The 16,463-nt window shown below is 42.9% G+C and overlaps 1 protein-coding gene across 1 annotated transcript in view; it reads right to left on the bottom strand.

Moving 5' to 3' along the window:
- The window catches only part of naa35 (N-alpha-acetyltransferase 35, NatC auxiliary subunit), an 89,826-nt gene that overhangs the window by 63,602 nt on the left and 9,761 nt on the right, over positions 1-16,463 (bottom strand). The window contains exons 3-6 of the mRNA XM_078568089.1: positions 14,431-14,464; positions 14,042-14,156; positions 7,359-7,433; positions 4,935-5,102 (exon numbers count right to left, since the gene is read on the bottom strand). Of these exons, the coding sequence (XP_078424215.1) occupies positions 4,935-5,102; positions 7,359-7,433; positions 14,042-14,156; positions 14,431-14,464 (392 nt within the window). The remainder of the gene's footprint in view (positions 1-4,934; positions 5,103-7,358; positions 7,434-14,041; positions 14,157-14,430; positions 14,465-16,463) is intronic.

The following is a 16,463-nucleotide window of genomic DNA, read 5'->3' as shown; positions in this document are numbered from 1 at the left end:
ATTCCTTCACAACAAATCATCTTCCTCTCCATTCATTGAATTGGATATTCTGCATTTTTTGAACAATCTGATGACACTGGTGCACGAACAGCACCCCATGATTTGATAACAAAACCACACAAAACATTAAGCGGGGCAGCACGCATATTTCCACTCTGTGAAGGTTTTTTCTCCAACCATCCACTTATTCCATTTGGCGTGAACATGATCCTTGAATAACTTGTTGAGGCATGCACCCAAAGGCTGAACTATGGATGTTAGACCTTCCGATCACAATGTGGGTGTTGTTTCTTTGCAGGTACCTCTTAATCTCATTGGTTATATGGGATCTGAACATGTCCCACACAAATATTCTGCATTCTTTACTTAGGCCACTGGGACGCCTATTCCACATACTGCCGATCCACAACTTCATTCCATCCAACCGTTGTCAAGGACATGCACAAAACCTCCTGCAGGGAATTTGATGTTTGGCATAGTTTTATGTTTGAAAATTACCATAACCATTAATTTATAACCGTTGATTATGCAGGCTACCACCATGCATCTTGTCTGCTCATGACCTGTCGTTTTCACTAGAACTGTTTTTGAACCTTTCCACTGCATGGTTTGGCTGGTGAGCATATCAAAATTCAAGGGCATTTCATCTGTGTTGCCAATGTGGCTTAATAGGTACTCATGTTTCTGCTGTTGCCTGATGATGAATCACTGGAAACTGGTCATTTTGGAATTGAGGTATTTTGGTAGTCTATGAGCAATCTTGGTCTTCTGCTGCAACACTAGACTGATCCATTCCATAAAGTGGCTAGACTAACTAGCTGTTGGTCTGAAATATTTGCTGCATTCAGGGTTTAATTTGGCCCACTTAAGTGCATATATACGCATTGCATTTCTGCTGACTATGTAACCATTCTGACGATTTTGCAGGGCCCATTCTGATACATATTTCTCAAGGTCAGACAAGTGACTAGTCCTAGATGGCATTTTATCTTGGACATCTTCTTCAGAACGGATTCCTTTTTCTTCCATCTTCTCACTAGTTTTTCACCAATACCGAATTCCATCGCTGCATAGTTATTTGACAAATTAACAAATGTTATGACTTTTAGCTTGAAAGCAGCTTCGTACTTCATTCGTTTTGCTGGAGGACCTATTTCTGTTCGTCACTTGCCATGCCATGTATGGTCTGTTCTACGTTATTATCTTAAAATCCCGTGCATCTTCTTTGCAACACAGCCTGTATCACCGCTTGATCCCATGTGCTGCTTTACAATATTAAGTAAAACAAGCAATTCTGGGCTGAAAAATTGAGGCTGACTACTAATGTGAGTATAGCAATTTGCAGCTGAAAAGGGGAACGCGCCAAGTATATGCAAAAGCATGATTTTTGGCACTGATAAAATGGGGTGGCCTTAAACATGACTTATACGCTGTGATCTGTGCTCACTGTGGGTATTGGGTTCGGTTATCTCTGTAAAAGCTTAAGTATGTCAAGATTAGGCTCCAGTTTTATCCTTCTCTGCCTGGCCATTTGGTCATGTTGAGAAACAAGAAAGGATAAAGAAATGGTACACAGAAAAAAAATGTGACAGACAGAAACAGAAGAACACAAGACCAGGGTGTGTGGCAGTAAAAGAAATGAGAGGGAAGGCGAGGGAGAAAAAAAAGTTGAGAGAGGGGGAGAGAAAGGACATAGAGGGCAGAGTGGAAAATGAACACGGGAGGGAGAGAGAGGAATTAAGGATTGAGAGAGAAATAAAAAAGGATAGAAAGGAAAAGAAAAGTGAGAGGTAGAGATCAAGAGAGGGAGACAACTGACATATGAATACTTAGTGCCACGCTTCTGGCTCAGTGTTCAAATTAACAAGGTAGGTTAAGTGCAGATATCTATCTTTATTTTACAGAGGCAGTTGTTGTAATGGATAAAAACAACATAAACCCCATAAGGCAGAAACACAGAAACTTCAGTTCATCTAGCTTATCCTATTGTTTAATTCCACCATTAGGAACAGAGCGCCTCACCTTTACCGTACCCTGTGAGTTGGATATAGTAGACAATCGGCACAATTACAAGTTTCACCATCTTTAAAAAGAAATCAGTATAGACTGAAATTTCGTGATCAAGAAACTTGCCACAGAATACTTCTGATTTAGCATGTACAACCTAACTTGGTCAATTCAAAGAGAAATTTCAGAGAGATTCAAAGGTGTAAGAGTAAAGCATCCCTTCAATAAATGACAAAGCTCTGACAGGCAAATTCACCCCTTACAAAAATTCTGTCAATGCTGTTTTGATCTCCTGTTTGAGAATCCAACATTTTATATATCACATCTTTAGAGTTATTTCCATTCATTTTAGGATTTTAAAAAGTGAAAAGTAGAAACAGAAAATGCTAGAAATGCTTAGCAGGTCAGACAATATCTGTTGAGTTAGAAACAGAGTTAATGGGCTGAATTTCATGAAGTCTGCTGAAGCGGGCAAAATGGTGGGTGGGCACGGAGAATTGTGCAGGAGGCTGCGCGCGAGATCCCAGCAGCAGGAAAACTGTAGTGATTAAGTCAGCAGTGGGAAGGTTACAAAACAGGGAACTCACCCAACAGTGGCAAGAAGCTTACCGATATGCTTGACTGCCCACTTGCATATATTTGAAATGCAATTCGATGTTTTTTAATCCTGCCACCCTGATTTAGTGAAACTCATGTGTCACTTGTGCCTTCAGTAATCCGCCCAGTGAAAGTTGGTGGCTTATGTGGCTTCTTCGACTCACCATGAGAATCCTTAGGACTTCCAGGAGACTGAGTCACAGGGCATGGGATTGATCTTGGAGACGTTTTCTGTGTAAACACTTGCTAAACTGACACTATTGGGGGTTGTAGCCTCAGGCAGTAAATTCAGAATCTAGAAGTACTGGGTCCGGAATTTAAAGAGGCAGCGCACAACTGAGGTGCAGGGGGGCTATCCCTTACAGTGGCATCACAACTCTGTCTTTAAGGGAAGGACACTTAAGAGATTGCCTGCAAGGAAAGAGAGGTAGTGGCAACTTCCACCCCATCCTCCTTCATCCTCAGGCACTGGTGGGGATGCGCTGGCTGAACAGTGACATCTCAGACCTCAGTTGAACCGTCATTGGTGTCACCGAATGAGCTTGTGTGATGGTGGAGGAATCTTCTTCCTGGACTTTGGGACATCTTTTTGTGCTGGAACAACAGAAATTCAGATGCTGGAGATTTAAACTGCACAGCTTTCTTATAAAGCCTGCAAGACGGTTTCATACTCTAACACAAGGCTGGCTGCCCTTTAAATTAGGCACCAGCTCCTGCATGGCTATCAGGTGATGTGGGCTTCTCACACAGAGCCACCCCCACCTGCCATGTGATCCAGTGGTAAGCCCGCGTCCTCTGCACACATGAGCTTGCCGCCATGTAATTGGGTTCAACTGACTGCCATGGACCCGTGCCAGATCACAGATGACTTCCGCGCCCACTGGTGGCTGCCATGACAATAGGGCTAAGTCCATCCCAACATTTCAGGCTGATAACCTTTCACCAGAACTGGGAAAAGTTAGCGATGTAATAGATTTTAAGTAAGTGAAAGGGGTAAGTGAAAGGGCAAAGTAAAGGCAAGAACCAAAAAAAAGGGAAGATCTGTGATAGGATGGAAGGCCGGAGAGATTAAACGCAAAAAGTCGGTGGTACCAGGCCAAATGGAGTGGTAATGGAACAAGTAAAGAAACAAAATTATCTAGATGAGGTGTGAATTATGAACAGTTGTTGTCAGAAAGCAAAAACAAGGGGGAAAAACCCAAACAAGGAAAAAAAGGGAAACAAAATGGAGGCAGAAATTATAATCTAGAATTGTTGAACTCAGTGTTGAGTCTGGAAGGCTGTAAAGTGCCTAATTGAAAGATGAGGTGTTGTTCCTCAAGCTTACAGTGAGATTCATCGGAAGGAGGCTGCGGACAGAGGGGTCAGAGCTGGAGCAAGGTGGCGAATTAAAGTGTCAGGCCTCTGGGATCTTGAGGTCGCACTTGCAGACTGAACGGAGGTAACCTGCAAAAAAGTTGCCCAAATCTGCATTTGGTCTCCCTCATCTTGAGGCAACCGTATTGTGAGCAGCAATGCAGTTTTCTAAATTGAAAGAAGTACAAGTAAATCACTGGTCCACCTGGAAGGAGTGGTTAGAACCTTGGAGGGTGAGTAGGGAGGAGGTAAATGGGAAGATGTTGCATCTCCTGCATGGAAAGGTGCCATGGGAAGGGGAGGGCTGTTACGGGTGATTGAGGAGTGGACCAGGGTGTTACAGAGGGAACAATTCCTTCAATGCTGAAAGGGGAGTAGAGAGGAAGATGTGCTTGGCGGTGGCATCATGCTAGAGGTGGCAGAAATGCAGAGGAGAATACAATCAATAAGGAAGCTGGTGGAGGTTCTGTTGAAGACAGAGGTCAAGAGCATGCATGTTTCAGCACATGGCACTGTGCGGACCTTGGGAATGTGGCGAGAATAGCTGTTTGAAAAATGCTGAATATCTTGGACATTATCTGTAATCGTAAGTGGATCCAAAACATGAAGTGTGAAATTTCAACTGTAAGGAATAAACTGGAGCTGGAGGCAATTACCCTCCCCCCTTTCACTTGCTTAAAACCTATTGCATCTCTAACTGTTCCTAGTTCTGATGAAAGGTCATCAACCTGAAAAGTTAACTTCCTTTCTCTCTCCACAAGATGCCACCAGACCTGCTGAGCACATCTTGCATTTTCTGTCTTGATTTCAAATTTCCAGCATCTGCAATATTTTGCTTTTGTGAAAGTAAACTTACTTTTTTGCATCTTATGCTTTGAGCATAAACAAATTTCATAAACTGGCCCAAATCTATAGCAACCTTTGTTCAACAATCTATGTTAAAGATCTATCCTTGATATCTCTTCTGCACTTACCTCTTCAAACACAGCTGCTTTATTAACTTTTTCTCTGGCAATGTCACAGATCTTTAGGATGCCCAGAGCAAAAGCTTTCATAGCAGAATCCTCAATTAAGTCTGGATTATGAACATAAAGACAGGTGAAGACTGTCTGGGCCAAAGAATGCCCTTCTAGCCATGTTATCTGTGAGAAGAAACTATGGAGTTAAGATTCCAATTCAAAATAATATTTACTGTTGCCAACATCAAATTGCTTTGTATTAAAAATGTTTTTTGCATGTAGACAAAACAAACATCAAATGCATGAATTATTACTCTTATCCTTCCAACCAACTTGTTCAATGTTTAGTCAGTGGATAAACAGTGATGAAGAAATTGTACAAAATACATACAGATGAATTACCCTTTCCCGAGTCTCATTTCTACAGCTATAAAATGTTGTATGATATATAAAAAAGTATAACTCAAAGCAACATGGTGGCAATTTTCAATCCTTTCATTTTTTATTACTAATCTGTTAAAAAACTCAAAGAATATGGTGAGAATTTATTTGCAGTTTGGCTAGCTGAAAAGACACAACCAAAAGTACAAAGCACTTTTTCCTGGGATTATACTGATTAGACTATTAATAAGATTTTCTGTTTTAATAAAACACTTGATTTCTAACTATCTAATTTAGGATGGACTTCTTAAAATAAGTTGGAACTTTGATGAAACTTTGTTAAATTGCACCAGTTCACCTTATTAGAAGAAGTTTCTAATTGAGCCAAAGTCTCTTGGAGTTGTGGTAGGACTAAAATACATTGTCAAGAAAACAAGAAATTGTAATTTTTTTTCTCTGTTAATAACCCTGTCGTATTTCTTATGTACTGGAAGATAGGCTGTTGGGGTTGTAAATATGGCAATTGGATTAAGAGCCAGAATGACTGCAAGAGTCTAAAGCCAACAGTAAGAAGCGGTTTTGAAATGTTAATGAACCGAGAGGAACTTTAATCAGAGTTTCACATAAAACAATACCAGGAGTGTTTTTGAATGGAGTTGTTTTAGTTCAAAGGGGGATATATACAAGTTGTAAAAGGTGTAAATAAGGTAAAGATAGGGTAAGTTTGTTTTTACAAGTTTAAGAGCTAGGGTAATGAAATGAGTTTAATCAATTCTGGGAAGAAAGCATTTCTACAGAGACTGGTTGAGTCAAGAGAGAGATCAAAGGGAAGGAATGCATTTAAGGGGCACTGATGCCTAGGTTGGGGTAGCTGGTCAGATCTCCCAGAAGACAGCAGGGTAGCTGGGCAGAACTCCAAGAAGACAGTGTGAACAAGGCCAGACCTGAAGACCAGTTGCCATCAGCCTCAGAGGACTCCCCCCACTGTAAAAAAGGAACTGTGTAGTAAAAATTACTGGAATTCCATGGATTTTGAAATCTATAAGGATAGTTGCTGAATAGAAAAGGAGAAGGTTAGCTCTGAGGGTAGTTAAGTTAAGGTCTTATGGAACTGTTTTAAAGTAATGTTTACTGTGTGAAGCCATTCTTATGTTTAAGTGTAATTGTGTTTTTTTTTCTCTCTATTTTCTTTTAATAAACGTTTATTCTGCTATAAAATCATTACAAGTATTCGGGACATCATTTCCTGATTTCAGAATCTCTCCTTATACTATACAAATTGCAAAAACCGTTTTGGCAGCTGTTTCAAGTTTCCCTCTGGGATTTGGGCAGTTCGGCATTTATCACCAGATGTGCCATAACAACATTTAATTGTGTTATTGTTGTAAACCATGAAGAAAATGCACACAATAACTATTATTGGATGGATACCAATTATTAAATTTGTCTTCACTCCTATTTGGTCAGTATCAATTATAGTTTTTATGTACTTTCCTTTTATTTGTGTACAATCCTACAGTAAAAGTGTTGTGCACAGTTCTGGGTACCATTTTAAATGAAACATACAAACGATGGAAAATATGTAGCTGAGATTAACTAGAATGTTATCACAGATTAGAAGTTACTCTTACGAAGACAGACTATAAATTGTGCTTTTTTCATTAGAGTGGACAACATTAAAGAATGACAAGATAGAGATCTTAAAGGTTAAGAAGAGATACTATAAGGTAAATCGATTGTCTCCGCTGGTCAACAGGTAGAGGCACAATATTATTATAACAAAGAATTAAAAGAAAGTTATAAAAATTCTTTACACAGAGGATAGTTAAAATATGGAATTCTCTTGCAAAAACTATTGTTTAGAGATAGATTCTGTGCGTTGGTTTAAAAAGGAATTGGATAGTTATTGAAAAAGAAAAGTGTATTAAAAGGAGGCTGAGATTAGAATATGTGCCTCAGGTAGTGGAAAATAGAACAGATGTGCCAAATGGATTGTAACATTCGATGATTCTTAAATTGCTTGAAACTATAAAAAACTAACCGAAATGCCAAACTTACCAAGCAACAGAAGCATGTATCCATTATACCTATAAGTTCAGGTAAGATTAGACCCTTGATCGAAATTGTTCCATCCTTCAGTAAGAAACAAAGATAAAATTTAGCACCTAAGAATTCAGCTACTTAAAAAGGGATATTGTGCTAAATTGTGTATTTTTAAGTGTCACCCATTACAATGGGTACAGTTTTAAACCTTCTCTGGTTTCCAAGTCTTTGAACTGACCAACAAGCATAGAATTTTTTGAGGAAGTAACAAGGAGGATTGATGAGGGTAGTGCAGTGGATGTTGTTTACATGGATTTCAGTAAGGCATTTGACAAGATTGCAGACTGTTCAGGAAAGTGAGATCTCATGGGATACAGGGGAAAGTGGCAGGTTGGATCCAAAATTGGCTCAGTGACAGGAAACAAAGGGTAATGGCTGATGGATGTTTTTTTGAAAATGGAAATCAGTTTCCAGTGGTGTTCCACAGGACTCAATGTTGGGGCCCTTGCTGTTTGTTGTATATATTAATGACTTTGACTTAAATGTGGGAGGCATGATTGTGAAATTTGCAGATGACACAAAAATTGGACACGTAGTTGATAGTGAAGAGGATAGCTGTTTACTCCAGAATATCAACAACTGTTTGGTCGAGTGGGCGGAGAAGTGGCAAATGGGATTCAATCCGGAGAAGTGTGAGATAATGCATTTGGGGAGGGCAAAGAAGGCAAGGGAATACTTAATAAAGGGGAAGTTATGGAGAGGGGTTGAGAAAGTGAGAGACCTTGGAGTGCATGTCCACAGGTCCTTGAAGGTGTCAGGACAAGGTGGCCAAGATAGCATATGGAATGCTTTCCTTTACTGGGCAAGGTATTGAATACAAAAGCAGGGATGTAATGATGGAACTGTATAAAATGCTGGTTAGGCCACAGCTGGAATTTTGTGGGCAGTTCTGGTCACCACATTACAGGAAGGTCATAATTGCTCTTGAGAGAGTGCAGAAAAGATTTACAAGAATGTTGCCAGGGCTTGAAAATTGCAGCTACGAGGAGAGATTTGATAGGCTACGGTTGTTTTCCTTAGAACAGAGGAGGCTAAGGGGTGATCTAATTGAGGTGTACAAAATTATGAGGAGCCTAGATAGGGTAGACAGGAAAGACTCATTTCCCCTAGCTGAGGGGCCAATTACCATGGGGCATAGATTTAAGGTGATTGGTAGAAGGATTAAAGGTGACATGAGGAAAAGCTTTTTCACTCAGAGGGTGGAGGGCGTCTGGAATTCACTGCCTAAGTTGGTGGTTGAGGCTGAAATAACCCAACTCATTTAAAAGGTACCTGAATTTGCATCTGAAACGCTGTAATCTGCAAGGCTACAGACCAGGTGCTGGAATGTGGGATTAAAATGAGCGGCTAGTTTCTTCTCTCTCTCTTTTTGGCTGGTGCAGTCATGAAGGGCTGAATAGCTTTTTTCTGCACCATAATTTTTCTCTGGTTCTATTCAGCTACACATAGATACAGGACAAACTGTCTTAATTATTCATGCACTTCTAAAATAGTATTGTTGAGTTTAGTTACTGTGAACAAGTAACTTTAATCATCAAATGGCCTGGAGCGACTAGAAACCTTTAGAGAGTTTTTTTAAAGCTTACCTGACCCGCAGGAAGCTGGCTGGTCAGAAAGTTGTGGGGAATCTGGAATTTGGGCTTTTTTCTACATGGTGAGAGTTTTAGGAGGCGATCAATCCAGTGGGTGAACGGGGGAGGTGATCAGACGTCTGGTGTTGGGGAAGACGGAGGACTGACTGGGGTGGATTGGAAAAAAAGTCAGAGGCCTATTGCTGGCGGTGAGATTGGAGGACTGATTGCGGTGAGATTGTGATTGGAGGATTCAGAAGGAAAGGTCTTTGGGGGGCTACCTGATTGCGGAGGCTGCTCAAGCATGCACCTGGTTGTAGGAGTTTGGTGTAAAAGGTACTTACTTACCTCCTGAATCTACCAAGTCCTCACCTTAGGAAACTGGACAGATGGCAGTTAAATTCCAAAAATATAATTAAATTTACTGATGATGCGAGCCTCATTTTCAAGTTAAAACCCAGCTCCTTGGAGTAGGTTGTTCATTTACCCACCTCAGTTAAAGCCGGAAATGGCTGAGTTCGGGTCGGAAAACGGATTTGACTGAAAGAAACTTATTCTAAAATTCTAAACATAAATTGCTGTATCTGTTTGCAGTTCCTTTGGATAACATAGAAAAAACATTAATGGAGTGTATAATGTACATCAGGCTAAACACTGCCTACTGCAAAGTTTGTAAGTGACCTTAAATCACTAACCTCCAACAGCAACTTGAAGAATAACTGGGTTTTTGCATGCATTAGGTGCATGCAATATACTGGCTATATAACTGGCAGGTAACCCAGGGGAACGGACCAATATTCCAGAGGATGAGAGTTCAAATATCACCATGGCAAGTTGAGAACTTGAATTCAGTTAAAAAAAATTGGTAATAAAAAGGTGGCATAGGTAAAAAGTGGCTGTTGGGATTGACACAAAAATGCCACTGCTTCACTAATGTAGTTTAGGAAAGGAAGCCTACCTCCCTTACCTGGTCTGGCCTGCATGTGACTCCATCGTACCAACATGGTTGACACTTAACTGTCCTTTGAAGCAACTAAGAGAGCCACTCCATTGCATTAAACTCAGGCAAACTAGGAATGGGCAATGACACCAGTAACACCCACATCTTGTGGATTGTAATAATTTTTAAAAACGTAAGAACTTATAACACAGGATTCTATTTAAATCCGGATTGACAATATTGTATGTCTCTTTACGCCAGCATGGTCTACAACTGGCAACTTGCTTTACAAATTAGCAGCTAATTTTTTATATCTTTCTTTTTTTAAAAAATGATAAAGAATTACAGTTCAACGATGTTAAAAGAATTCATCGAGCTTTACAATAAAAGCTTGGATAATTAACTTTTCCATTCCAATGTTATGATCTCCAAAGAGACTAATAACCTTTAAAAAGCAATTGGAATTTCCAGTGAATAGCTGAAAGGATGACACAAGATTTCAATTTAAGACTTCTACTACAACGACGAAACTAAAAACACCTTAAACGAAACACTATTACAATAGGTATCATATACTTTAAATTACAGAATAGATCCTCCATTTAATGTTTAAAACAAATAAAAATCTCCCACCACAGTTATACTTCACTCTGTCCCTAAGCAGGCATTCTATTCTTCCTGAAACAGACCAAAGTGATTCTTAGCTCTAGAGAGTTTACTTCAGTTCTTTTCCTTTCCCAGCTGAGTAACCTTTAACCCCAGAACTATCTTTCAAGGTGAGGGTTTTCCTAGAGATCCTCATTCTAGCTCAATTTAGACAAATGTTCAGCCTCATTTTAAATCCGAATGAATTTGGTCTTTTCAACTCAAGAGCGAGCTCCCCCAGCCACCATCACCCCACCCGTATTCCCTCCCACTCTCGAACTAGGGGACATAGTTACAGAATAAGGAGGCACTCATTTAAAACTGAAATGCGAAGGAATTTCTTCTCTCAGAGGGTAGTGAATATCTGGAATTCTCTACCTGAGAGTTGTGGAGGCTAATCACTGAAAGTATTTAAAGAGGAGGTATATCGGGGAGTTGAGGGCTATGAGGAGCTGACACGAAAGAGGAGTTGAGGCCTGGGGCAGATCAACCATGATCTTATTGAATGGTGGGGCAGGCTTGAGGGGCCGAATGACCTACACCTGCTCCTATTTCTTATGTTCCTGCCCAGTGAGCTATGGAGACATGCTGCCTCATGCTCAGTTTTGGGCAGACTGCCCTGTCTGTGAAATTTTAGAACAGGGGTGGGGAACCCCCGCCCGGGGGTCGGTTTCAGCCCATAGCACTTTTTCATCTGCCTCGCGGTGAGATTTCAAAATTGGGCCCCGCCACCCCTGCGTGCTGCACTCTGGGCCAGCCACCGCCATGTTCTGATGCCTGAGCCTCGGCCGTGGTCACCAGAGGTCCAGGCTGTGAGGAGAGAGTGAGGCCAGAGATCTGGGAGCAAGAGCGCAAGGCAGGGATGGGAAGCTGTCAGCTGCTGATAGGGTGGTGAAGCATGAGTAACCTGGGGTGGTGTAGAGAGGTGGGCTGGGAGAGAGGGCGGCACAGGGGGAGAGTGGGGAAGAGGGCGGCATAGTGGAAAAGGAGGGGAGGGAAGCGAGAGAGTGAGAGCGAGAGAATGAGAGAGTGAGAGCGAGAGAAAGAACGAGAGAGCGAAAGAGAGAGCGAGAGAGAGGGTGGGAGAGAGAGATTTGAGAGAGGGAGTGGGAGAGAGAGCGGCACAGGGGGAAAGGGGGGGAAGGGAGAGCGAGAGTGAGAGTGAGAGGAAGCGAGCGAGAACGAAAGGGAGGGAGGAAGCGAGCGAGAGGGAACGAAAGGGAGAGCGCGAGCGGGTGAGCGAGAGGGAGAGCGCGAGTGGACAAGCGAGAGAGAGAGAGCGAGCGGGCAAGCGACGAGGGAGAAAGTGAGTGAGTGAGGAGGGAGAAGGGAGAGAGTGAGCAAGAATGAAAGAGTGAGAGAGTGAACGAGAACGAGAGGGAGAGAGCGAGCGAGAACGAGAGGGAGAGAGCGAGCGAGAACGAGAGGGAGAGAGCGAGCGAGAACGAGAGGGAGAGAGTGAGCGAGGAGAGAGTGAGCGAGCGAGCGAGAGGGAGAGAGCGAGCGAGCGAGAGGGAGAGAGCGAGCGAGCGAGAGGGAGAGAGCGAGCGAGCGAGAGGGAGAGAGCGAGCGAGCGAGAGAGGGAGCGAGAGAGGGAGCGAGCGAGAGGGAGCGAGCGAGAGGGAGAGAGGGAGCGAGCGAGAGGGAGAGAGGGAGCGAGCGAGAGGGAGAGAGGGAGCGAGCGAGAGGGAGAGAGCGAGCGAGCGAGAGGGAGAGAGCGAGCGAGCGAGAGGGAGAGAGCGAGCGAGCGAGAGGGAGACAGCGAGCGAGCGAGCGAGAGGGAGAGAGCGAGCGAGCGAGAGGGAGACAGCGAGCGAGAGGGAGACAGCGAGCGAGCGAGCGAGAGGGAGACAGCGAGCGAGAGGGAGACAGCGAGCGAGCGAGAGGGAGAGAGCGAGCGAGCGAGAGGGAGAGAGCGAGCGAGCGAGAGGGAGAGCGAGAGGGAGAGAGCGAGCGAGCGAGAGGCAGAGAGCGAGCGAGCGAGAGGCAGAGAGCGAGCGAGCGAGAGGCAGAGAGCGAGCGAGAGGCAGAGAGCGAGCGAGCGAGAGGCAGAGAGCGAGCGAGCGAGAGGCAGAGAGCGAGCGAGCGAGAGGCAGAGAGCGAGCGAGGGGGAGAGAGTGAGCGAGCGAGGGGGAGAGAGTGAGCGAGGGGGAGAGCGCGAGCGAGGGGGAGAGCGAGCGAGCGAGGGGGAGAGAGAGAGCGAGCGAGGGGGAGATAGAGAGCGAGCGAGGGGGAGATAGAGAGCGAGCGAGCGAGGGGGAGAGAGAGAGAGAGCGCGAGGGGAGAGAGCGAGGGAGGGGGAGAGGGAGCGAGCGAGGGGGAGAGAGAGAGCGAGCGAGGGGGAGAGAGAGAGCGAGCGAGGGGGAGAGAGAGCGAGCGAGGGGGAGAGAGCAAGCGAGCGAGGGGGAGAGAGAGCGAGCGAGGGGGGGGGGAGGGAGAGGGAGACAGCAAGAGACAAAGTAGGAAAGGCGAGAGAGAGAGAGAGGGGGAGAGAGAGACACACAGAGCCAGTTGTGAGTAGCAACATCATCAGTGCCAGCAGACCTAACAAGGCTATTAAGGAAAAACAAACTCAGCCATCACATTAAAGCAGTGGGTGAGTTGAACGTTTCTGTATTCTTTCCAAAATAAAATAAGTTGTTTTTATGCGTGTGTAGCCCGCGACTGATTTTGTCTATATGTGTGTGGCCCTTAATAAGAAAATGGTTCCCTACCCCTGATTTCGAAGAACTTTGTAATCCGATCCTACAATGTCTTCCTATGCATTCTTCCCCTCTTCAAAGACCATCTCCATGGCAACGTGAATCATATGGGTCCTTTATGCAGGTAGAAATGCTGATGGACTATCCCTTATCCCCAACTCTACTCTATCTTGGACATAAGTAGCCAGTTTAAAGTATAGCCGTTTACAACCTGACATTCTTAACACCTCCCTGGGACTTGGAGTCTAACAGTCTGTCCATCGTCATCACAGCTGCTTTCAGCATTGTCTACAAGTGTGAAGGCCTTGCACCTCCTTCCCAGTAAAACAACCTGGACTACCCATTAATCTTTAACAATCAAGCCACCCAGACCTGTTGTCAGCTCAATTCTAACTATGTCACAAGGCCCACTTCATTCCTCCATTTTACCCTAAATTACAAATAGTCCCAAAACATAATACTCTTATAAAACCTCACAATTGTCACATCTAATAATAAAAAAAGTGTTCCTTAAGCTTTTCTATGTTGAGATGAGTTTCAAATGTATGTTTCTCTTCATTCAGCTAGGCAGCCAAATTTTTTGTAAAACATCAATATCTTGTTGCCAATAAAAAGTATTCGCCCAGTTACTAAGCTATCAAGAAAGTGGGGGGGGGGGGTGTGGTGGGGGGGTGCTAGAAAGTGTACTTTGCTGGTAAACTGTAAATAGCAAATTTGAGAATTACATTAGTACATTGGCTAAACTTTTGGTTGAATTTGTTCTGAAATGAAGTGCCTAACCTTGACTGCCTGCTCAAAGTTGAGCACCTTACGATTAACCTGGTTTCCAATCATTCCTGCATCCATCTTTGGGTCCATCATTTCAATTGCAGACATGGCTTCGAATAGACCAAACCTGAGACAAACATTTCAATAACATTTTGAATTACAATTTTGCTGTCAACAAATTCTGCCATACTCTTTTATGTACTATAGCGATCGCCAATGGAATAGACTTTTGGTGATTTTCAAAGCAGCTTAATCAGTGATATGAATTTATTGTTGCGACTGATATTAGTAAAATAAAGGTGTTCCCCTCCCTCAATAATAACTGAAGAATAACCATTTTCACTTGAAACTAAAATAATTAAATTATTTTTTTGTTTAATTAAAAATGTTGCCATACTTACAATTTGTCATGCAGTAGTTCGCCCAACTTCAGCTCTAAAGTAATATAAGGAGCTAAAGTTAATTTTTGTACTAGTATTTCACTATTAGATGCAATATATTTTACAATAACATGAAAGAATTCTCTCTTGCTGGAAACCCTTTATTATGGTGCATAACATCATTCCAAATTTAACTTCAACCATTTAAAATTTAAAATTAATTCTCATTTTGCAGTATCAACTGTAGTGGGGATACAAACTGGAATTACTTTGCAATGATGGCATTATTGTGGTGTAAACATAGTCGGAATCCAGAGTCAGGTCCTGACCTGACACCAGAATAAAGACTCCCTATTGGATGACATCTCAATCCACTTTAGAACCAGTTCAAGCCTGAACACCAGATTTACAATATGAAGGTTTAGTATAGCTGAAACAACTTTGGCTGACATGAAGCTTGTAGCATAAATGCATGCCAAGTACAATATATGGTTGTTAAACGTTACAGCTTGACATTTTACTACAGAGACCTCAAGGGAGACTTAACCGCAGATGCAATAAGGTCAACTGAACTTTGAACATAAAATGCTATGAATATTAAACCTTTACAATAGGTCTTTTTCCTGTTTGTACTTTAAAGAGTACAAAAAAAATCACCTTAAATGTAAGGGATGTCACTTAGCGTCAGCGTCAAATATTCCTAAATCAGGTACATGGCCAGGTCCAGAGAAAAAGGACCTCTACTCTTCTCCAACACCAAGACTAGTATGCTGGAGAGTCTTTTCACTGAGTGACATTGCAAACTTGTTCCCATTTGTCACCAACTCGTTTCATATAGCATCTCAACAGACTACAAGGAGATAAAACTACCATCAAATTAGTCTGATTAAGCTAAACCCAGGTTTCAAGATGTAAGGTGTGGTATGTTGACATTATTAAGTCCAATTAGAAATATTCACGTACATATATTTCAGAGTTTTAAATAGCTAAGATCTCCCTCTTCCTATTCTCAACATCCTGTTTATAAAATTGTAGGGCCACTCAACTCAAGACCTCATTACAACCTTGGTCCAAACATGAACAAGAGAGTTAATTTCCAGAGGTGCTGTGGGAGGAACTGCCCTGGATACCAAGGCAGCATTTGACCAAGTGTGGCACTAAGGAGCCCTAGCAAAACTGAAGCCAATGGGAATTGAGAGGAAAACTCTCTCAACAGATTGGAGTCATACCTAGAACAAAAGAAGATGGCTATAGTTGTTGGTGGCCAATCAGTTCAGTCCCAGGACATCACTGTAGGAGTTCAACAGGGCAGTGTCCTAGGCCCAACCATTATCAGTTGCTTCATTAACGGCCTTCCCACCAAAATAAGATCAGGGGTGGGTATGTTTCCTGATGGTTCCACAGTGTTCAATACTATTCGCAACTCCTCAAATACTGAAAGAGTTTGTGCCCCATGCAGCAAGACCTGGACAGCATCCTTGCTGATAAGTAACAAGTAAGATTTGCACCACACTAATGCCAGGCAATGGCCATCTCCAACAAGAGAGATCCTGACCACCTCCCTTGAAGCTCAATCACAGTACCATTGACAAGTCCCCACTATCAATATCCTGAGGGTTATCACTGACTAGAAACATAACTGGGCCAGCCATATAAATACAGTGGCTGCAAGAGCAAATCAGAGGCTGGAAATTTGGGGTAACACATCTCCTGACTCTGCGAAGGTTGGTCCATGATCCACAAGGCACATGTCAGGAGTATGGTTCCACTTGCCTGGATGAATACAGCTCCAACAACACTCAAGAATCTCAACACCATCCAAGGCAAAGTAGCCTCCTTGATTGGCACCTCATCCACCACCGACATTCATTCCATCCACCAACAGCGCACAGAATCAGCAGTGTGTACTACACTAACTCACTAAAGCTTCTTTGACAACATCTTCCAAACTCATGACCTCTACATCTAGAATGAAAAGTGCAGCAGATGCATGGGAACACCACCACCTGCAAACTCCCCCCCAAGGCACATACTATCCTAATTTGCTGTTCCTT

This window comes from Cetorhinus maximus, chromosome 2 (genome assembly GCF_964194155.1).
Source record: "Cetorhinus maximus chromosome 2, sCetMax3.hap1.1, whole genome shotgun sequence".
In the NCBI taxonomy this organism is placed as follows: Eukaryota; Metazoa; Chordata; class Chondrichthyes; order Lamniformes; family Cetorhinidae; genus Cetorhinus; species Cetorhinus maximus.
Note: the sequence above shows the minus strand (reverse complement) of the source record. Positions and strands in the feature narration are given on the sequence as shown.